This window comes from Diachasma alloeum, unplaced genomic scaffold, assembly GCF_001412515.2.
Source record: "Diachasma alloeum isolate Michigan unplaced genomic scaffold, Dall2.0 Dall_scaffold_00295, whole genome shotgun sequence".
In the NCBI taxonomy this organism is placed as follows: domain Eukaryota; kingdom Metazoa; phylum Arthropoda; class Insecta; order Hymenoptera; family Braconidae; genus Diachasma; species Diachasma alloeum.
Window position 1 is genome coordinate 18,635 of NW_021680434.1, and position 22,828 is coordinate 41,462.

General features: G+C 34.4%; 3 protein-coding genes across 9 annotated transcripts in view; 1 reads left to right on the forward strand and 2 right to left on the reverse strand.

Moving 5' to 3' along the window:
* LOC107039281 (monocarboxylate transporter 12-B) overlaps window positions 1-2,035 on the reverse strand; it is a 13,308-nt gene extending 11,273 nt beyond the window's left edge. Inside the window, exons 1-2 of the mRNA XM_015258812.1 lie at window positions 1,863-2,035; window positions 1,107-1,791 (exon numbers count right to left, since the gene is read on the reverse strand). Of these exons, the coding sequence (XP_015114298.1) occupies window positions 1,107-1,725 (619 nt within the window). The 5' untranslated portion in view covers window positions 1,726-1,791; window positions 1,863-2,035. The remainder of the gene's footprint in view (window positions 1-1,106; window positions 1,792-1,862) is intronic.
* A 1,210-nt stretch (window positions 2,036-3,245) lies between these two features.
* On the forward strand, window positions 3,246-7,057 carry LOC107039282 (putative hydroxypyruvate isomerase). Of its 3 annotated transcripts, none has more exons than XM_015258815.1 (6): window positions 3,246-3,437; window positions 4,041-4,252; window positions 5,721-5,832; window positions 5,933-6,105; window positions 6,564-6,683; window positions 6,773-7,057. In XM_015258815.1, exons 2-6 carry the CDS (start codon window positions 4,057-4,059, stop codon window positions 6,958-6,960), a joined length of 789 nt encoding a protein of 262 aa, XP_015114301.1. In that variant the 5' UTR covers window positions 3,246-3,437; window positions 4,041-4,056; the 3' UTR covers window positions 6,961-7,057. The 3 variants fall into 3 exon arrangements, with proteins under 3 accessions (XP_015114301.1, XP_015114299.1, XP_015114300.1); XM_015258813.2 differs by having other exon boundaries at window positions 3,246-3,432; XM_015258814.1 differs by having other exon boundaries at window positions 3,247-3,432; window positions 3,791-4,252.
* Window positions 7,058-7,843: 786 nt separating this feature from the next.
* On the reverse strand, window positions 7,844-20,298 carry LOC107039283 (palmitoyltransferase ZDHHC15B). Of its 5 annotated transcripts, none has more exons than XM_015258817.1 (10): window positions 19,834-20,298; window positions 18,913-18,939; window positions 18,534-18,628; window positions 18,334-18,454; window positions 17,422-17,645; window positions 17,211-17,340; window positions 16,079-16,205; window positions 13,934-14,020; window positions 9,549-9,608; window positions 7,844-8,488 (listed from the first exon to the last, which is right to left on the reverse strand). In XM_015258817.1, exons 1-10 carry the CDS (start codon window positions 19,952-19,954, stop codon window positions 8,422-8,424), a joined length of 1,059 nt encoding a protein of 352 aa, XP_015114303.1. In that variant the 5' UTR covers window positions 19,955-20,298; the 3' UTR covers window positions 7,844-8,421. The 5 variants fall into 5 exon arrangements, with proteins under 5 accessions (XP_015114303.1, XP_015114302.1, XP_015114309.1 ...); XM_015258816.1 differs by having other exon boundaries at window positions 17,211-17,358; XM_015258823.1 differs by lacking the exons at window positions 7,844-8,488; window positions 9,549-9,608 and adding an exon at window positions 11,887-12,477.
* Window positions 20,299-22,828: the final 2,530 nt, after the last annotated feature.

Consider the following 22,828-nt stretch of genomic DNA (forward strand, 5'->3'; position numbering starts at 1 on the left):
CCCCCCCCCCCCCCGATTACTTTAAGGATATTGTAAACATTGTCCTTCTTATCTCATTAATCTTCTATGAGAAAGGATTGTTATTATTGAATCTATTCTAACGTTGGAACAAGGTTGTACTTAATAAACAGCAGTAACCGATTTGAATTTCAATTTTTGAATTTTTCCGAAAAACGATTGTCCCACAATAACTGAAAAATCAATGTTCTGAATTGATTGAATGATGGCTTAAAAAAATTGTTTGGATGTCCTCTTGACCGAGTTCGAAGACGAAGGCGATAGCAATAATCGTTACTTTAATTTATTTGAAAATTTGCAAAAATTTTGTATTTTTTAAAAATCAGAATTCCAGGAAAATTTTTGAATATCATGTTTCAAATGAATTAAATCATAGCTTAAAATGTTTGTTTTAATGCCATTAAGTCGAAGTTAAAAGATGATTACGATAGCTATATTGGTTGATTTAATGTTTATGATAATTCTTCAAAATTTCGAATGTTTCATGAATTTCCCTGAAAGTGAGCTTTCTGATGCTGTCTTCAAATGTGATGTTTCAAATTCATTCAAGTATGTATAAATAAAATTTTTCTATTAACATTCTATCGAAGGGCTGAGCGGAGAGATAGAACCGTAAAAAAGACAATCGGTTGTATAGAAGACGATAACATTCAACTAAGTTGAAAATCTGACAAAATTACTTGAAAAGAAATCTTACCAAATTTAATAAAATGAAATAAACAATGAATTCAGTAGCGAAGTGGTAAAACAGTTCAAGTCGATTTTGACTATGGCTATTTTTCAGTGAATATCTCGGGATCTGAGGGCGATAGCTAAATTTTTGTCAGGACCTTTTTTGTAGCACTCAATTTGCTCCGGAAAAAGGTCATTACAAAAATTTCGTTACCTCCTTTAGATTCGGAGATATTCTCAAAAAACTCAACTGAGAGATCTCGACTTAAACCGTTTGACCACTTCTCTCCTGAATTACACATGCTCGAAGGAAATGATGTGCAAAATAACCATTCGGAAGCATACCACTAATTATCAAAAATAACAACACTATCAACGTGAATAACAAGTAAAATGGCTTACAAAAGACCACTCACCTAGAGCAAGACAAAGACACGACAAAATAGCAGGAATCCAAGAGGCGACAGCAGCGGAGGAGCCCTTGAAAGTCTCCATAACTTCGACATAGAGTACCCCATAGGACTTGACAAGCCCAGCGACCCAGAATTGAACGAAGAAGGCCCCCCCAACAATCACCCAGCCATACCCCCCATCAAGGGGCACATAAGTGGCATTCTTAGGTCTCAAATTTTTATGCTTCTTCCTGCCCCTCTCGAACTTCTTGGACGAGCGAATCTCCCGGGACTTGGCGATAAGCGGACGCGCCGTCAGACTCGAAATTGTCAGAAGATTATCATTGTCCTCGTCATCAATGGTCTCGGGGCTGAGATGGGGTGGTACTACCGGTGTTGATGTTGCTGTTGCTTGGACCACGAGTGATGCTGGTCGTGTTGGTGATGATGCGCCCGTTGCAACTTCGTAAACTGGTGCTGAGTGAATGGACAGCAACGAGCCGAGGGAATTCGGCTGCTTCAGGTTCTCGTCGACGAGTGATTCCGATGGTACGACGAGATCTTGCGACTGTGCACCGTTGGCGTAGGGGTCAGCGATGGTCCTCGACTCCTGGTGATAACTCCACTCTCTCGGTAACGACATCCTGACTTCTTCTTCGACGCCTTCGAACGGCGGCCGTTATACATTTGAGCTCTAGGTCTTTCGATACTGTGAGCAATTTTCTTTCGTTTAGGTTTTTCTCTCGGGTAGCCGTCTGCCTTATGCAAGTCTCTACCCACTTGGGGGGGGGCTTTTCCACTGAGGTCCTTGATCCGCGCGGCAGTTTTTTTTCTTTTGGATTTTTAAGGGCTATTGTTCTTGGCTTTGGAAGTGGAACGCGAGGGGATCCGCTGTTTGGCTGCTCTGGCTGATTTTTCTCGGGTGGAAACTGCGAGGGGCGACGAGTGGTCAATGGGAATCGCCAATGGACTGGGTTGACGGCGATCGCGAATGTGATGTTAAGGGTCGTGGGGTGACTTCTGGCGCACGCGCTTCGGCGGACGGAAACTTTGACGATCAATGACGAGTGGCGCTTCGGAGAAATTGCTTTAAAATTTTGGGGGGATTGTTCTTTTAAGGGATGATGCCAATTGATTGTTTATGGCTCAGGGGGGTTCGATGTGTATCGATGTCGCCATGAATTTTGGCGGAATTTTCGCACTTGTTCCACACGGTTTTTGCCAGGGACGGGGATGGTGGGAGAAAAATTTTGCAGGAATCTCATGAGTCGGGTTCAGGCTACTTCCTAGGTAATTAACAGGTGGGCAATACCGAGAGTGAGTTGAAATTTAATGTTGCGGTTTCAAGGGGGTTGTTGCTTGTGAATGGAAGTGTTGTGTTTGTAAAATGCAAAATTTCTGATTTTTTGGGCGATTTTCAAACCATTTTCGGATGTGATCGATCGTTTTTCGACGATAATTTAAAAAATTAATGAACGAATCCAATTGCGATTTGAAATGTTTTTTACAACGCCAGCTTAACCGATTTCGATTATGAGATTGATTTCGTATCTGTTGTTGAACAAAATTTATTTTGAAACCAAACATTTTTTAAATCTTGAGAAATAATTGGAAAATTTATGTTTGAAGGAAGATGGATGGAATAATGACCGAAACAATTTTTCACAAAAAGTTGAATATTTTCTAAACCACTTGTTCGATTTCGCTATAATGATAATTTCGAAAAAAACTATCATTATATTTTTCATTGTCTGCGGAAAGTTTTTAATCGATGTCTCAATACGGAGTGAGAGCCATGTGTGTAAAGGCTCAGACTGGAAACCTGAGGATCGTGGGTTCAAACCCAATCTCCGGCGATTTATTCGCATTTTCCTCAAATTGATGATTCATTATCCATGTAATTCGTCCGAAAAGGAGAGGTAAAACATCGATGTCGTCTCAATATTCATTCGTCGGATCTCACTGTCTCTTTGAATAATCAAAGAATACCCATAAATTCGATTTCCATCCTTGTCTTTCGACAGAATAAATATAATCAATGACAAAAATTGAGAATTAGAGACTAAAAATTTTATGCGATTATTAATACGTAATAATTATGAACGCATGTGTCACCACGTTGCGAGAGAATCGTGGCAACTCGTAACTGCTTTCCTATTGCATGCGCATTCGCCTTCCAAATTTTGGCGCTTGCATGAAGTTCTTCTCTCATTCGCTCGACGTGTGAAAAAGTCGACCACATGCCCGTCACTTTTGTTTTCCTTTTTAAAGTGAGCAAGTGGTCGTGTGAGTTCCGCAGATTCTGACTGAGGAAAGAGGAGTCTTGATATGTTGGTTCGTGAAATATGAGGTTAAGTACGATCATCCAAAGTATATTTTACTGTATAATGATTAATAATAAATAATTAATTTTATTATAATTATTTTAGTTTATTTTATTATTGTAAATAAAACTTCAAATCTCATTTTTTCACATTATTAACACTTGGAAAAAATAAAACTTTTTTATAATCTTCATTTCGACCATATTTTGATTGAAAATTAATGGTTTAATAATATTAATAATTAATAGTTTGAAAATTAAGATGGAGAAAAAAATTGTTTATAAAAACCATTCATTTGATGTGAATAACAAAAATAGAAATCAACTAAAAATCAAGTGTGAGATTGAAATTCAAATTTTAATTTCTAATAAACAATTCCTCTAGGCGCAACAGAAAATGATCGATTGTTTTTAAAAGTTGCCGCATTTATATATGAGCAGATACTACGAAACAATGCGAAACTGTTCATTGCGTGAATATATTTTCCTCCCATTATCAAGGTCACGCGCTGGAATTTATCTGTTACCAGTAACCATAATGATAAGTAGAGTTACGCAATAGTCACAAGTAAAAGTGTTCATTTTCGCGTGTGTCATCTTTGTTAAACTAACGGAGTTTGTCATTCCGCTCTTAGATTACCCAATGCGATAATGAGTCTGAAATTCGCGAGCAATTTGAGTTTCATGTTCACGGAATGTCCTAGTATAGTAGGAAGATATCAGTTGGCTAAAGATGCGGGTTTTCAAGCTGTCGAGAGTGGATTTCCGTTTGGATATTCAGTGCAGCAAGTGACGCAGGCTAAGGAAGCCGCTCAAGTTGATCAAGTGCTGATAAATGTCTTCACGGGTGAGGAGAAATCGATTTCATCATTGAGTTTATTCTTTGTCATTTAGCAGAACGAAACATATTAGTATATTTTATAATATGATGTAAGTGAAAAAGGGCAATTTTTTAACGCTTCGCGCGCAACGAATTGTTTTTTTCTCACCAGAATCATAAAATATCGTACGATACATATGAAAAAATGTACTTCAGACGAGTATGATTACAGACTTCGCCTTTGCCTCGGCTTGTAACCCTCACACTCGTCAACAACTACTTTTTCATCACTTGGGCGAAAAGGGGGATTTTGCGCACGAGAAGCGCGAAGTTCACTCGTCGCGTTAAATCGCGATTTTAGCATCATTGTTGGAAGGGGTAGTAAAGTTAAAATCCAAGTTTAGACTTGTCTTAGGGAGGGGGGGCCGTGGACTGTTTTCAAATTCCGGCAATTTTCGCGAGAAATCGCGAAGTTCACTCGTCGCGTTAAATCGCGATTTTAGCATCATTGTTGGAAGGGGTAGTAAAGTTAAAATCCAAGTTTAGACTTGTCTCAGGGAGGGCGACGGTAGACGGTTTTCAAATGCCGGTGATCTTCGCGTTCAATCGCGAAGTTCTCTCATCGCGTTAAATCGCGATTTTAGCATCATTGTTGGAAGGGGTAGTAAAGTTAAAATCCAAGTTTAGACTTGTCTCAGGGAGGGCGACGGTAGACGGTTTTCAAATGCCGGTGATCTTCGCGTTCAATCGCGAAGTTCTCTCATCGCGTTAAATCGCGATTTTAGCATCATTGTTGGAAGGGGTAGTAAAGTTAAAATCCAAGTTTAGACTTGTCTCAGGGAGGGCGACGGTAGACGGTTTTCAAATGCCGGTGATCTTCGCAAAAAATCGCGAAATTCTTTCATCGCGTTAAATTGCGAAGTTCTCATCGCGTTAAATCGCAAAGTTCTCTCATCGCGTTAAATCGCGAAGTTCTCTCATCGCGTTAAATCGCGAAGTTCTCTCACCGCGTTAAATCGCGAAGTTCTCTCATCGCGTTAAATTACGAAGTTCACTCGTCGCGTTAAATCGCGATTTTAGCATCATTGTTGGAAGGGGTAGTAAAGTTAAAATCCAAGTTTAGACTTGTCTCAGGGAGGGCGACGGTAGACGGTTTTCAAATGCCGGTGATCTTCGCAAAAAATCGCGAAATCCTTTCATCGCGTTAAATTGCGAAATTCTCATCGCGTTAAATCGCAAGGTTCTCTCATCGCGTTAAATCGCGAAGTTCTCTCATCGCGTTAAATCGCGAAGTTCTCTCATCGCGTTAAATTACGAAGTTCACTCGTCGCGTTAAATCGCAAGGTGTTCTTTGAGACTTGGGAGGGTAGCACTGCACCCTGGGGAAAAATTTTCCGGGAATTTCTCTCCGGAGTATTTTCCACGGGGAAAAAAAATCCAGCAACCAAAATAAAAGAAATAGGTATTGATTTTTCGAATTGTCTTTTGACATTAGGAGATGTATCCAAAGGCGAATTGGGATTTGCAGCAGTTCCTGGAAAAGAAGAAGAATTCAGGAATAGTATCCAGTTGACTATTGACTACGCGAAAGCTTTAAAATGCTCTAAGTACGTCAGATATATTAAATATCCCCCCACACTCGGAAGTAAATGAGGTCCCGGCCCAAATTCACACATGGGAATCTTCACTGATAGAATTTCTTTTAAGGATTCATGTGATGGCTGGAATCGTCGAGAACGTTTCACCAATCAATGACACTGTTTACGAATCCAATCTACGGTATGCGGTAGATAAGTTCGAGAAGGAGGGGATTGTTGGGCTCATTGAACCCATCAATGGATATTCAGTACCGAACTATTACATGAATTGTTATGATAAAGGTAATGTTTTTAGATATAGATTTTTAATTTACGTGAATATTGTTCTTGCAAATCAATAATGTTTATTATTTCTTAAAAATTAATTAAGTTCATTCTTATGAATCAATTAATTTAATTAATTTCTCTCTTCATTGTTGCTTTTGAATGGAAGCTTTCCAATCGTTCAATTGATTCAAAAAGTCAGAAAATACAATTTCTCGGACAGAAGTTCTTTTCAATTATTCGCTAAGGAATCGATGGAATTAAACCATTTCTTTTCCTCAAATGAAGGTAATGCTGAGCCTTATCCATCGACATTAATTGACATTTAATTCATTTAATAATTTTTCAACTTTTTACGTTGTTCCAAAAATCGGTTGCCCCACGATAACTAAAAAAAATTTCCACTTGTTTACTTTTCATTTTTCAATTTGTCTCTATTTTCATTCGCGTTTTCAATGTATTCAAATGTTTCTCAGGTCTTGCGCTTGTCAAGAAGATCAACAGCCCTCACCTGAAACTCATGTTCGACATTTTTCACTTGCAACATCTTAAAGGGAACGTCACAAATATGATCAAGGAAAATTTCCATCACTTGGGTAATTTGTCATTGAAAAATGATTAATTCTCTTGTCTATGAAACGACCGGGGATGATTTTTATTGCATGTTTATTCTGACTTTCTACAGGACATGTCCAGATCGCTCAAGTACCCGACAGAAACGAGCCGGATACGTCAGGGGAATTGGACTACAGATACATTCTCTCAGCTCTTGAACAGCTCGGCTACACTGGACACATCGGGTTGGAGTACAAACCTAAAACCAAGGCTGCTGAGGGGTTGAAGTGGATTCATAATTTCGGATACTCTCTGTAGATTTTTACATGAATTATTGTGTTATACCATCAAGCCACAACAATTGTATTTTTAATTGAATAAAATGTTGAACAAACTCTTCTGGGAGAACAAAAAATGCTGAATGCATTTGAGTTATTAGAATGAGCGAACGTTTTTTGATGACTACCAATACATATATAAATTATTTCATTTGAACACATAGAATTTCAAAACATGAATAATAAGATGATTCAGTAAATTTTGGGTCTCATCACTTTCAGAATCCGCATTCCGCGGATCATTTTCCATCCTCTGGCGATGATAGATCATCTGATCAAAAGATCTTACTTGATGCAGACAATTTTTGTAATACTTTGTTCATGTTTCGCTCGAGGAGGTGATCATTTGCGGGGAAGCCGTGCCATTAAAGGATGAAAATACCTCTCATAAACTGAAGTTAAATGATAAATATTTCGGTCGAAGCTACAGAGTTGCTATCACATCGTCACTGTTATTCTATTTGAAAGTCAGTTTTTTTCAAATAGAGCCATCTCGTTGAATCATTCATACAAATTTCTCCAACTTAAAATGTAGATTTTTGATCATTGAATTCTTTAGATATATCAATTCTTTGGAGCAACCAGATCTATTTTTCGGAAAACAATTTTCATCTCAATACACAACGCAAAATGTTTGGGAATTGGTAATCGTCAACGCGCAAAATTTCCGGTGAAAGAAACACTTGTCTGTGACTTTCTGTTCCATCAGTGTAGTTCGCCATCACAATTGTTTTCAATAAAATGTTCCATACAAAAAATCTTCGGTAGTACAGTGATCAGTATTTCTTCCTCTCCCATGAAAATCCCACAATTCACATGGAACAATGATGAAGCAAGAGCAGGAAAATAAATACAACATCGTCTAGTAATTATAATTTCATTTTTTAATTTATCTATACAATTTCCATATTCATTTCATAAGTAGAAACGTTTGAACACTCCACGCGCACATGTCATCTCAAATGTCAAATACCCGAACCGAAGTTCGCAAAAAACTACATTTCATAAAAAAACTGAAATACGAAATTTCATTCCATGATTCACGCGAACCATGCTCGTGGAGATAAACAGCCCATGAATATTGTCGTCAAGGATTATCTTACAAACACAATAATCTCTAAATCTACGCAAGAATCATGACATTAAATTCGCATTGTTCTCCTTATCCAACAATCTCAATTCCCTAGCAACACGAGAAAATCGTAGGCAAGTTGCCCTCGGCACCCTTGCAAATTAGTTTTGAAAAAATCCTAGTGCTGAAGTTTCTGTGCCTTTGATGAATGAAAAATTATCGCAACATGGCAGTAGAAAATTTTACAATTATTAGTAAAATCATGAGAAATCGCCGAGTCATCGACTCAATCACTGCACACACTGACTTATGATAAATGATAAAAGATTCTCGTTGAAGTATTGTACAAAATATCGAGGACGAAATGAGTTACACTGTCTCGGTTTGGTTCACCAGCGGCTCGTTGGCATCTACTGTTGGACCTAGCACGGCCGTGCTAAAATATCAATTGAAGTGGTATGAAAAAATAGAATAGAACGTTCCAGCTCTTGGGCTGGGAAGTTTCATCTCAAATTCAATAGTTCTTTGCCGATTTTTTGTGATAAACGAGAGCTGTGATAAACGAATAAATTAAAAAATGCATCTTCTCCCGCATTTTTCATAATCAAGGAGCGAAAATTTCAGGTCAGATTCAAAAATCTATTTCGAAAAAAAATTCATTGCGAATTTTTGTTAAGTTGATCTTTCGAGTCGAAAAAATTTGATTCTCCACTTTTGAGCGGCAGGAGACAATCATCACCTACAAAATCAGATTCCTGAGGAAAAATCTCATGGAAAATATTTTGTATTTGTATTTGTAATTTTTTTTTTCGAAAAAAACGAAAAAGTTTTTTTCCCGGGGTGAACCCATAAATTTTCTTCCCATAAATTTTCATGAATTGAAGGGATTTTTCAACAGGGAAAAGTCAATAGATGACATAAGATTCCCAATGTAAGGGTCCGAATATTTTACAATTCAGTAGCGAAGTAGTAAAACGGTTTAAGTCGACTTATCTCTTAGTTGAATTTTTTAAGAATATCTCCGAATCTAAAGGAGATAACGAAATTTTCGTAATAACCTTTTTTCTAGAGCAAATTGAGTGCTACAAAAAACGTCTTGACAAAAATTTAGCCATCTCCCTTAGATTTCGAGATATTCACTGAAAAATGGTCAATAGTCAAAATCGACTACAACCGTTTTACCACTTCGCTACTGAATTGATTTTTTCGACGACTTGCCTAGAGAAGCTAGAGAAATTTTTGTTTCTCTCTCGCAAATCAGCAAACACCAACAGAATTATCGAATGAAGTCCCCGCGCAAGGCCCTGCAGCCTATTAAATTTCTTCATGCATAAGAATTCGAGTTCATAAAATAAAAAAATACAGGAGTCCCTTAAAGTACTTGAAGCCCAAAAAAAAATTCATCCTGCAGATAGATTTGCAGCAAGCATTATCACGTGTTCATAAGCACTATCATGCAAACTAAATAGTGTAAATAACGGAAAAATATGTTTTACCCAGCACCAAGTGCAAGAATCGTTGCCTCTGCTACCAAACTCATATCATCGAGTGCGGACCTATGCCCAGAAATAACTGATAAACTCAACGGTAATTTAGGGTAAATTGATAATTCCTGTTCATGATCCCCAAGCTTGTTTAGCTGTTTATCCTCCATGCTTGTTTTATTCCAAGTGTTTCGTTACTCATAGCCAAAGCGAATAAAAAAATAAGCTCTGCAAAAGGGAGAAGAGGGGCCATATTCGTCACAAATTATCAGGCGAATTAATTTTTTATATTTTTGATTGACGCAAGTACAATATCGCTGAAAATTATAATTATAAGTCATGATTAGACGTGAATACAGTGAATCTGTCATTAAATTTATTGAATTTGATTATTTACAAGCCATTTATGAACTAAATAAGGAATGTTAACAATATTTCTAACGAATATATTGTGAATTATGTTCATTCAAATCTCACATCACTATCAGCTTCTGGTAGTCTCCGATTATATTTCACTGGTGTGGGGCAGTTCGTCACTGATTATTTTGTTCTAGTTTTATTGTCTCGCTTGGAAAGCAAAGTCTTGACCCCTCAAGTACAGCGACCGCATTAGAGCTGCAAACAGCCCCGATTTGCGTTCACACAGGACAAGCTCTCGGGCCCTATGTGGCATGGACGCCGTACTTGATGGGTTAATAAGCCTCGATAAATGATAGTATTAATTGATAATCATATTTATAGAAATTAACTATTCTGTAGATATTCTTCGTAATATGAATTCGATTTAATAGCACGGAGTAAATGCTGCTGTGGATTCGGAGAGAGACGTCGGTCCCAGAAACTACTTATTGCACTCATTGCACTTTTTTGCAGAGGTTTTTAGGATAAATGAGCGAATAATAACGAGTTATTAGAAAAATAAAATTCTAATGATTTTTTCTATAAAATAGTTGCTATTGGACATTTTCCAGAAGAAAAAGGGCAGTAAAGCTGTGGAATTCTTCAATAGAATTGACCAAAAAATGATGAAATTTTTCAATAGAAGTTCAATAGAAATCCAATAGAACTTTCTATTAGTTTTTGGCCGATTCTATTGAAACATTCTGCAATTTATCGGCACCTTTTTTCAATAGAAATGTTTATTGAAAATCATTCTATAGTACTCGATTTTTCTATACAACTTGTTCTATAGCGAAATTTCCTATAGAAATTCCTCGCCTCAAATTTTCCACGTTTTTTTGTTCATTTTTTTAAATGGAAAGAGCAAATTAGAAATTAGAATGGAAAAACAGAAAATGCTATGGATAAATTTCTATAGAAAATGTCTCAATAGAAAAAATTTTATAGAAAGATGAAATTCTATTGATTTTTTCTATAAAATAGTTGCTATTGGACATTTTCCAGAAGAAGGGCATTCAAGCTGAAGAATTCTTCAGTAGAATCGACCAAAAAGTAATGGAATTTTCAATAGAAGTTCAATAGAAATCCAACAGAACTTTCTATTAGTTTTTGGCCGATTCTATTGAAACATTCTGCAATTTATCGGCACCTTTTTTCAATAGAAATGTTTATTGAAAATCATTCTATAGTACTCGATTTTTCTATACAACTTGTTCTATAGCGAAATTTCCTATAGAAATTCCTCGCCTCAAATTTTCCACGTTTTTTTGTTCATTTTTTTAAATGGAAAGAGCAAATTAGAAATTAGAATGGAAAAACAGAAAATGCTATGGATAAATTTCTATAGAAAATGTCTCAATAGAAAAAATTTTATAGAAAGATAAAATTCTATTGATTTTTTCTATAAAATAGTTGCTATTGGACATTTTCCAGAAGAAGGGCATTCAAGCTGAAGAATTCTTCAGTAGAATCGACCAAAAAGTAATGGAATTTTCAATAGAAGTTCAATAGAAATCCAACAGAACTTTCTATTAGTTTTTGGCCGATTCTATTGAAAAATTCCGCAGTTTATCTGCACCTTTTTTCAATAGAAATGTTTATTGAAAATCATTCTATGGTACTCGATTTTTCTATACAACTTGTTCTATAGCGAAATTTCCTATAGAAATTCCTCGCCTCAAATTTTCCACGTTTTTTTGTTCATTTTTTTAAATGGAAAGAGCAAATTAGAAATTAGAATGGAAAAACAGAAAATGCTATGGATAAATTTCTATAGAAAATGTCTCAATAGAAAAAATTTTATAGAAAGATAAAATTCTATTGATTTTTTCTATAAAATAGTTGCTATTGGACATTTTCCATTGAAAAATTCCGCAGTTTATCTGCACCTTTTTTTCAATAGAACTGTTCATTGAAAATCATTCTATAGAAAAAGTCAATAATACTCGATTTTCCTATACAACTTATTCTATAGCGACATTTCCTACAAAAATTCTTCGGCTAAAATTTTCCAAATTTTTTTGCTCGATCTGTTAAATGAAAAGAGAAGCGAATTAGAGTGGAAAAACCGAAAAATCATATCGAGAATTTTCTATAGAAAATGTGTGAATAGAAAAAATCGTCCAGAAAGCTAAAATTCTACCGATTTTTTCTATAAAACAAAACACCTGCAGAATTCTTCAACAGAATCGGTCAAAAAATAATGAAATTTTCAATAAAAGTGCAATAGAAATTCGACAGAATTTTCTATAAAATTCCCTAGATTTATCCATCAATTTTTTTCGTGCGTGATAAGATTCCTTGAAACTCGACAATTCCAAATGTATCCGAAAGAATTCCACAACCAAAAAAAAAACTATGATTTTTTCGTCGAACAGAGATCCTTTGACAAAGCAACCAGAATTTTCGATAAAATACCTGAGAATGAGGCAATAATTAAGTAGCACATCCTCGACAATAATTTCAAGTCCTGTTATCACCAAGAAGTGTGTGAGTATCTTCGTCGCAGAGCCTCTCCGGAAATGTTATTCCATCGCCAAAACTGTAAATCCGAATCCCAATTTTTCTTCCTCTTATTTTCAACTCAATGTCATCACAATTGCGGTGGATCAAGACTACGTACTGTTCACATTGGGTTGTACTCTATCCACAATATAAGGAACCAGATGCACAATACCTCTCCAAGAGTAACGACTCATGTGTGCTAGGTGATAACGATTTACAATCCTCACTGATTGTATCTCATGTACATGCATCCAACTAATTAATGACAACTAATCCAATCTCTCTTTCTACTAGTCTTTTGGGAGAGGATCGCATTCTCTTCGATGATGATAATGCTGATGATGATTTCTACTAATGATGATGCCCGAGTGATCATACACTGGAACTGCGGGATCAACAGTTTTTGAAGCATTTCGATCGTTTGAATGCTCGCTTGATTTTATTATTAATCGACTCTTTTTCATTGAGTTTTATTTTTTATTCGGGGGTGGGAGGGGGGGGGTGACAAGTATGAAAAAATGTAGACGTTTTGTAAGAGTAAGGTTGGAGTTTACAGGAGTCTGGCTGAAGGGATTCTGTTCCCTTCGAGAATTTCTTGATTTTTCGAGTTTTTTCCTAGAGGGAATTTCAACAGACATTTTTTTAGATAATATTCTATAGAGATTTTTAATAGGAATTCATCTATGTGAATTTTTCGAGTTGTTATTTTGCACTTTTTCGTGAAAAATTGAGAGACAGTGTAAAAAACATGGAAAAGTCTTTGGATTTGTTCATATAAATAATTTCTGCCGAATAAATTGTATAGAAAAATAAAATGTAGACGTACAAAAAATTAGCGATATTAGATTTTAAATAAGGATTTTGAGAATTCTAGGATTTTTCCATTTTTTTTAGAGAAAATTTGAACAGAATTAATTTTTATCTTTCTAGAAAACTATCTATTGACATTTTTTTAATAAAAATTCATCCATACAAATTTTCCAAGTATTGTATTTTATATTTTCTCACGAAAAAAATTAAAAAGTGTATAAAACCCGGAAACTCTTCAAGATTCTTCAATACAAATGAATCTTGCAGAATAATGACTACAAAAGACCAAAAAACTCTGGCCTTTGCCCCGAGAAAAAATAAATTCCCATAAATATTCTTCAATTTTCAAAACTCACCATAAAAAAGTATCTCATAAAATAAAACTCATTCCTTACAGGTCTCCCCAATTTTTTCACACTTGTCAAGGCGCAATAATGATTTGAGTGAAGCCTTCGCAGAAAAATAATTTGAATAAAAATTGCAAGGAGGATATATTAATGAAATCACAGAGCTAGCGATTGATCATGCACATGCGAGAATAAATCGCCATTATGGAACGTAAAAAATCAAATGTTAAGCAGTAATTATTCATGATTTTATTTTTTTCCATAATAACGAAGGAAGATTCAGTGAAATTATTCAACAAAGAACCCTTCGATCTTTTTTAATCCTAGAATGCTGACCTGTTTTGAGTACTGCCCATCGAGTTGTACGTATTGAGACCACTCTGATGCTGGGATCGAACTGGATAGATCACTCCGTCCCCAAGACTAAAACAGGCGGTTGGTATCCCCCCCTCAGTCGTTTTTTTTCTCTCAGATATTTTAATTTCATCAATTTTGAACTTTTTTCACTTGGAAATTGTCACCTACACTTTAATGATCATCTCATCGTCTCTAAATTCATTTAGACTAGATTCTCTCATTATTTTTACACATGCTCTCGTCTCAATTAATAGATTCTCGTAGAAAATTGTAATGCAACAACAGATACTTTTGAGTCAATGGACATCCAATCAATTAAGCATTCGATCGAAAGAACACTTGACAAATGCATGGCAATTACAATAATCATAGTAAATAATAGTGTCACATAGCAGTGGTTACAGTGTACAAATTATCACACACGAAAAAATTTAATAGAAAAACCTAGTGAATTGGCTAGACAATTCTATTGGATTTCTATTGAACTTTCTATTATGGGAGAGTGGTGCAAAATGAAACTTCTGTTTATTAACTTTTTTTATTATTGGAAGTACTGACGGGAATAATTTTTTATTCGGTAGAAAGGAACGTGCGGTGCGAAAAAATCACCGATATTTGAAACCCCTATATAGCGTATCCATTACCTCCACAAATGAATCCCACACTGAGAGAAAAACGACAATGTTTTCAAACAAGTCTTACTTGTGCCAAGATAATAGTTTTTTGAAAATGATCAAAAAAGGATTTTTTTGTGCCAAACATGCGGAGAGTGCGCCGGAATGAAAAATTTTTGTCGCAAAAATAGATTTAGTAGTTTAAAAAAAATTGCATTCTCTGTACACGCAAGAAATGTCATTTCTAGCAGTACTCCTTCGTTATTCGATACTCCCATACGTATTTTGCTCCCGAAAGATCTTTGTTTTGTGCTTGACAACGGCTTTGTTTTTCTCTCAGTGCACAGATGAATCTCACTCCCCTGTTAGATCTCGATCTCAGTCGTTTTTCGGCTGTTTCATTTTGCCCCACTGTTTCATTTTATATCAAATAATCTATAGAAAAAATCAATAGAATTAGATTTTTCCAAGTTTTTTTTCATTCAAATTTTATTTCATTTTCATCAAGAAAAAGTAAACAAAACAACTTTATTTTATAGAAAATTTTATAGAAAATATCTCAATAGAATAAGTTGCATAGAAAAATCCAATTCTATGGAACATTTCAGTAGAATCGGCCAAAAAGTAATAGAAAGTTCAATAGAAATCCAATAGAATTGTCTCGCGATTTCGCTAGATTTTTCTATTAAATTTATTCGCACGTAATTCGAATGCTCTTTATCTCAGTGAGTGCAGACTACACGTAAATGAAGAAAAATTATTTTTATTGAATTTGTGATTCAATGATTGATTCTAGATTTATTTTTATGAGGATTGGTATTGTGCAGTTGGCTCAAAATCATTCTCTTATCGATAATAATTATTTTTACTTTTCGGCTTCATTTCAGGAGTGAAGTTGTGAAATAGGAAATTTTTATAAATTTAAGAGTTGAAGAAATTGGAATCTCCTCTAAATTTGAAAATATTTTATGTAAAAAAATATCTCAAGTTGAGCAAATTTAACTTGGATATCAATTTTTTGGAACTATCTCGGAATTTTAAAAGAACAGAGCAAAATTTGTAGAAAACTTTTTTGCAAAACAAAATGAGATCTACAAAAATCGTGAAGAAAATTTAGTTTTTTCGGGAATACAAGACGCATTCTGTAGGGAATTCTGTGGGTGCTCTGCAGAAATTCCTGGATATTTTGCTGGAACTTAATTAAAAGTTTCACTTGAAATGTTGTCTTTAGTTTTGATTTCTTTCAAAAATTTTCTAATCGTTCTCCATCTTTCCATTGATTTTCTCGAAATATGAAAAACAAACATCATTTTTAATTAAATTCTAGTAAGAATCCAATAAAATTCTCACAGAATTGTCTATAAAATTTTTTTCACATCTGAGATTGAAAGATTTTTATTGAAAATAGTCTTGAATCTGACTGATTCGGTTTAACCACTTCACTACTGATTGAATTTTTTATTCTATTTGAAGATAAAGTAAAAAATTAATACTAATTTGTTGAACTCACCTAGTAAAAACTGGTAGACACCACAGTCTCCCATTATCCCCAAATACTTCTTGGAAGTTATTGTATTTTCCAATGCTGAAACCATCTTTATCCTTGCCCATTCTAAACATCGGAGGTCTAAACGCCTCTGGAATAATTCAAACAAACAAAATTAATATTATCTTTGAATGAGTCAATCAAGCCCTAACTGCATTGAAATTCGATCGATATCTTTTAAGAAAATTTCAAAAAAGAAATGAACAAAAAAGATCACACACGAACTTTTATTAAACAATTCAAGCAAAAAATCTCTGAAATGAATTAATTCACTCTCTAAAATAATTTCTACTCATCTGAAAAAAGTATGGTTGAAAAAAGGTCTTAAAAAACGGAATTTTCCAAAAGAATAAGTGAAAAATGACTAAAATTACATAATAATAATCCGATAAAATTTTTCATCGCCGATTTGAATTCTTTGCTATTTTTTTATGTGTTCTATGAACATGTGAGGATAGGAATTGAATTTATGGGTATTGGTTCATTATTCGAGAAAATATATCAATTAAAAAATTTTCCCTAGACATTGAAAAATTAAAAATTCTGTTTTCGTGTTGATCTCGTTTTTCTTTCTCTTTTCACTTTGTTCCATCAGAATTAGATAATAGAAAAAAATACATTGGTTCGTTTGCATTATTAAGAAAAAACGTTTTGAAATTTTCAAGATTGAAGAATCGATTTTTCCATTTTATTCATATTGATTGATGATGACCGATCTCTCTTTGCAATTTACTTATTCGGTTCCATTGAAATGGATGTAAAATGTTCAAATTTGTTCACCTTTTCCGATCATTGGTACTAATTAATTTAAAGAAAAAGAAAGAAATGAGAAATTTCAGGTATGATTATCGAAAATTGTTTGTCGATCTCTATTCTCACGTGATTTATGGGAAATTCCTCTTCATTCAATGTTGTAACTTGCGAATTAAGGAACAAAAATTTGTATAATAACGACAAGAATGAATAAAATTAAATTAATCTTATTGTGCAGACGGAAACGGAACGAAAATGAAATAAAATAACATAGTATAAATTAATCTAGTTCCACGAAAATTTAACAATTAATTTTTTCATGTCTTAATCATAAAATACGAACCCAGAGTCGACCTGTTGTGCAGGATGAGGTAGCAGTGGTAGAAAAACAGTGAGTTGAGACTGACAGCGAACATTAGAGAGACGAAGAAGAGAAACAGCAAGTGGAATTTGCCGGTTCCATCCAGTTCCCCCTGATCACCAAACCAAACCTTCCATCAATTCGATAATTTACCCATTGATTCTTGTTACTCAATAATTCCTGTTGGTATTACCTTCCAAAAATGTATGAAATACTGGAGGGAGGTGGCGGCGATGAATACGCAGTAGAGCAGTGCGTACATCAAAAAGAGCATGAAGAATTTGTAATTGTGATAGGCAACACAATTGTTCACCCAGGGACAGTGATGATCCATCTTCAGGACACACTGACGACAGACACTGCAGTGGTGAGCACGATCTGGTTTTATCAGCTGACATTTGTCGCAAAATCTAATGGCTAGAAGGGAAATTTCCCATCAGTTTAGACATAATTTTGAAAAAATCATATAAAACTACAATTTAAGTAGTTGATGATGATGGAGTACTGGTTGAAATAGTAATTTTGAGTGAATTCTCTTGTAAGAATGAATAGTATTCATTTATTCGTGACTCTAGTACTAAATTAGGATTTATATTTTGGGTTTCAACCCATGAGGGTTTACAATTTTCAAAATATCTTTAAATTTGAGAGGAATCCGGAAATTTTCATGAAGAGCTTTTTTGCAGAGAAAACGGAGAGCTACAAAAGTGGTCCTTATGAAAATATCGATATCTCCTTTCGATTCCGATTTACTGTCCGAAAAATGATTTCGATTTGAAATAGAATTTTGTATTCTTCAATCTTCAATAGCTGTTAATCGAACGAAACGATTTTGATGAGTCACATCTCATTTTGAAGTTTAAAAAAATATGTTGAAAATGAGATGAAATTTCTGAAAGTTCACTCTGCCAATCTCGAGATATTGCCAAATGAAGCCGATCAATTTCGCTCTGTTCTCATTAAGTTTCTAATAAATTAAGTTCAGGTTCTAATGCATATCTTTGAGTCTGGGGAATAGAAAATTTTTGATAGAAAAATTTATCAATCAAAAACTAAACTGACAATGAGTCAAAATTCCTGGTTTATCTCCAGCGACAAGTCATACCTCCCCTGACAGTTCGATTAGTCACAGGTAAATCTTGTGCAAGTCTCTCCAGTATCGCTGACTGCGCCTCTTCACTCTGCGCCTGCTGGAGTTTCTCCATCTCCACAGCAGGTACCTTAAACTAAACAAACATACCCAAATAAATAATTTATAATTTATGTCTTCGAATTTTAATCGACAAATTTGTTTACTCAGCTCACCATATCCGGAATTGGCACTAATTCCGTAAAAACAGTCTGCCAGTATGACCACAGGAAGATGAGGAATAAAATATGAAAGAAGAAGAGATAGAAAGCTGAAAAAAATTGACAAATTTACGATACAATGTCTCGGAAATTCCCAAGGTTTTATTTTAATTGTTGATGCAGTAATAAAGTTGAGGAATGAGATGAATTGATTATTTTTGTAAGACCACGTATGAAAAAATTCAATGAATTGTCTTTATTTTTCTGTAATTTTCAGAGTATTCCAATAAAAATTTCCTAGAATGGCTCGGAACGCACTTTTTGTTAATTAAACTTTTTCATACGTGATCACTAGTAAATGAACCTTCAGCCTTGATTTCATCGAGCTACTCACCCTTTTGTACATTACTTTCAATAGTATCTGAAACAGATTGGACACGACATTACAGAAAATCAATGAATCCATCATTACCAATTGAATAAAGCCATCAAGGTAATACCGACCAAACTTATCAAATAAATCCTTTCAAAAAATAATAATAGACAATTCCATTCAATTTCTATTGAACTTTTTATTAATTTTTGGCCGATTCGATGGAAATGTTCAATAGAATTAATAGAATATTCTATAGAAAAAATCAATAGAATTCGATTTTTCTACACAAATTATTCTATTGAAATACTGAATTTTCGAATTGTTTTTCTTTCTGTTCTCCTTTTTGTTTTATTAAGAAAATCAAACAAAAAAAATTTTTAAATTTGAGAAAATAAAATTTTATATAAAATAGCTTCATAGATACTTTTGCCACAGAATAATAATATTTTCTATTAAACATTTCAATAGAATCAAAATAACAATTGATAGAAAGTTTAATAAAAATTCCATAGAATTGTCCAGCGAATTGAATTTTCTATTAATTTTCAAACAATCTATAAATCTATTTTTCGATACAACTTATTCTATTGAAATTTAGAATTTTCAACTTTTTTTGATATTTTTCTTCTTTTTATTTAAAAAAATAAGCAAAAAACTTGAAATTTGGAGTCAAGAAAATTTTACATTAAATAACTGACTACAGTAAGTTCTAGAGAAATCGAATTCTATGGACTTTTTCCACAGAATGATAATATTTTGAATTAAACATTCCAATAGAAATCCAATAGAACTGTCAAACGAATTGATCTCCAAAATAAACAGAAAAAAAATGGAATGAGGTTAACTCGACAACAGACAGCTCCACTCAATAAATTCATCATCAATAAAATTTCTCCCCTAAAAAATCATTTTAATAGACCAATCTCTAGGTTAACTCACAGTAACAGAGTTGTACGACGTAGGCATAATAAGACCAGAATACGATAGTGAGTATGAAGATAACGGGTATCCATTTGAAGGCTCTGACGCACCACCAGCAAGAGCCGTTTTGCTTCCCCATAATAAATTCCCAAGGTTAATCAGCACGTGAATATCAGCGAATGATTGATAAAAAAAATATTAGAGTCCATCATATCCTCGTTAGTTTCATGATTCCTCTATTATTAAACTTTCGTTCAGTGTTTTACGAGACCTGGGCGTTTGGCCACACGTTTTTTTCGCCGTCCGCAGGCGAATCTAATCCACTTCATCCACGAGTCTTTATCACACGTGTGAATTCTATCAATTTCGGGAGATTAGTCACGTTATGACGGCCGTTAGCAGCCTCTGGGACATGGATATTATTTAATGTGAGGCTTGTTTTTTTTCTGGTCCTCAGACACGTCCCACTGCACACTCACACCAACATGCCCGTAAACACTGACTCCCGGCGTTGGCGAAATGCTGGGGGGTGGGGGCAGGCCTGCGCACGCGCGAGTTCATGCATGATGTTTTTATGTCACTTTTTTCCGTTTGTTTATTGGATTTTTTAAAGTAGGATGAGGATCCGGAGGAGGATCAGGAGGAAAATGAATGGAATCATCTCCAAATCCATATCATTTGTTCTTTAAAACCGGAACTATTCAGAAAATTGTGCTGTTCTTGGTGTAGACATAGGTAAAATGAGCTGGGCGAAGGAAAGTATTCATTTCCATATCCATATCTTCATTTTTTCTTTAAAACCGGAACTGCTCACAAAATTGTGCTGTTCTTGGGGAGCAGACCTCCATAAAATGAGCTAGGAAAATGAATGGAATCATCTTCAAATCCATATCTTCATTTATTCCTTAAAAACGGAAATATTCCGAACAATTCCAGTTGAGTCGCTGAGTGCAAAGAGGAAAAATAAATTTAAAATGCCAAAAAAAATTATTTATCGCTGATCTTTCTCAAGAACTCTATTCTGATTTCTCTCATCAATTCTTGATCCATCAAATTCTTTTTTGTATTATTTTTTTAAGGTGTTTCCTGTACAAAGTCAAAGTAAGGAAAAAAAATTGGAAAATGCCTGGGAGATATGTCTGAGTGTGCTGCATCAATGAAATATTTGCTTTAATTCCAAACAATCAATAATTCATGATTTTGGAAATGATTGATTATCAAATGATTCTCATTGATTGATTATCAATTGATTAATATTAGTTAATACAACTATTAGTTCACGAAAAAAATCGTTGATTAATAATTAATTTGTGTCAGATCCTCGTTTTTTATTATAAGACCAAGTTTCCATTAATTCTCACAAAAATATATTTTTATTCATTTATTTGTTGTAATCTGATTGATGTATCAGTTTTTTATTTGCAATCTGAACGCGCGCTGACAATCGCATTGTGAGCTCGAGCGGTTGATCGGTTGTAGATGTCAGAAAGTGAGAATTCTAATAATAAAGTTCTATTTCGGATGATGGGAGTGAATCGATAGATTGAAACAACATTTCAACGTGAGTATTATGGCTTGCGAATGGGGTTGTTTGTTGGCACACTTTGCATTCGCGTGTGGAGAGAGAAATTATGAGAGAAAAAATGTTTAATGGAGCGGGAAAAGTGGGAGGAAGATGAGAGATATGAAAAAAGGCGTGTTTCGCTCTTTTTAAATATGTCCTTGCACTGAGAAAAAAAATTAATATCTGAAACATATTTACTTCACACAAAATAAAATATTCTTGTACACTGAGAGAAAAACAAGCACGTTGTCAGGCAAGTCTTGTTTGGGCCAACAAAATCGCTAGTTGAAAATTGCCAAAAAAGAATTTGTTTGGTTCGAATTTGAAAGTCTCAAACATGAATAATTGTTCTGCTTCCGACAGCAACGAAATATTTGGTTCAAGAGGCGGATAATTCACACCAGACGGTGCCTTTTCAGGATGAAAATATCTCATATAGAGGAAAATTAATCAACAAATATTTTATCCCTAAGTTACAAGATTGCTATCATATCATTTGTTGTCTGTGATTATTAAATAGCCGAAACGAAAAACTACTATCCCTTGTTTCGCATAAAACATAGATTTTTCGGGCGCAAAATACGTATGGGAGTATCGAATAACGAAGGAGTAGAGCTAGAAATGACATTTTTTGCGTCTACAGAGAATGCAATTTTTTTTGAACTACTAAATCTATTTTTGCGACAAAAATTTTTCATTCCAGCGCACTCTGCATGTTTGCCACAAAAAATCTTTTTTTGATAATTTTCAAAAAACTATTTTCTTGGCACAAGTAAGACCTGTTAGAGAACTTTGTCGTTTTTCTCTCAGTGTATTGGCCAGTTTTCACTTAAAGTAGCTCTACCCTTACGGTAAATTCAAAGATTATTGAAAACTGCAAAAAATTGCCGAAAATTCGATTACATTCGGAATTGTAATTTTTTTCTCAATTTTATACACAAGTAAGATTTGTTTGAGAACTTTGTCGTTTTTCTCTGGGTTTACTCGTATTATTTTATCGCGGATGAATTCACTCAAATCGCGTAGAAAAATGGTCAATTTTCACTCTAATATAAAATACCACAACCGATAGTGAGAATAAAAATATCAACACACTGAATAAATTGGAAGAGGAAAAAAATCCTGAGAGATATCTGCATTTGCATCGCATATATGTGAGTATAAAGCGCTCTGTATTGTATTTGCATTGATGTTTGTAGATTGCTTCCAAGGCTGGTGTCAATTGCTCCGGTGGTTTCACTGATCCTCAATGACGAATTTTTCTTCTTTACGATCTCCGAAGATGTAGAGAAATAATAATTATTTCATGAAATATTTCCGGAGTTGGTTATATGATATTTGGATTTTGGATTTTGAAAATTCATGTATAGAAATAATTCGTACAGTAAATATTCGTATAGAAATATCCGAATGTCATACACGGAAATCCTGTAGAATCCTGCGCACAAT

Excerpts from the sequence above, each read along its gene's own strand:
- LOC107039282 (XM_015258813.2), top strand. Across the intron at positions 5,833-5,932 it reads AAAGCTTTAAAATGCTCTAA|GATTCATGTGATGGCTGGAA; the intron begins GTACGTCAGATA and ends ATTTCTTTTAAG. Across the intron at positions 6,106-6,563 it reads CATGAATTGTTATGATAAAG|GTCTTGCGCTTGTCAAGAAG; the intron begins GTAATGTTTTTA and ends AATGTTTCTCAG.
- LOC107039283 (XM_015258816.1), bottom strand. The coding sequence starts at position 19,954 with ATGGGGAAGCAAAACGGCTCTTGCTGGTGGTGCGTCAGAGCCTTCAAA. Across the intron at positions 9,609-13,933 it reads ATGGGCAGTACTCAAAACAG|GTCCGCACTCGATGATATGA; the intron begins GTCAGCATTCTA and ends TTCTGGGCATAG. Across the intron at positions 8,489-9,548 it reads ATTCTTGCACTTGGTGCTGG|CACGGCCGTGCTAGGTCCAA; the intron begins GTAAAACATATT and ends TTGATATTTTAG.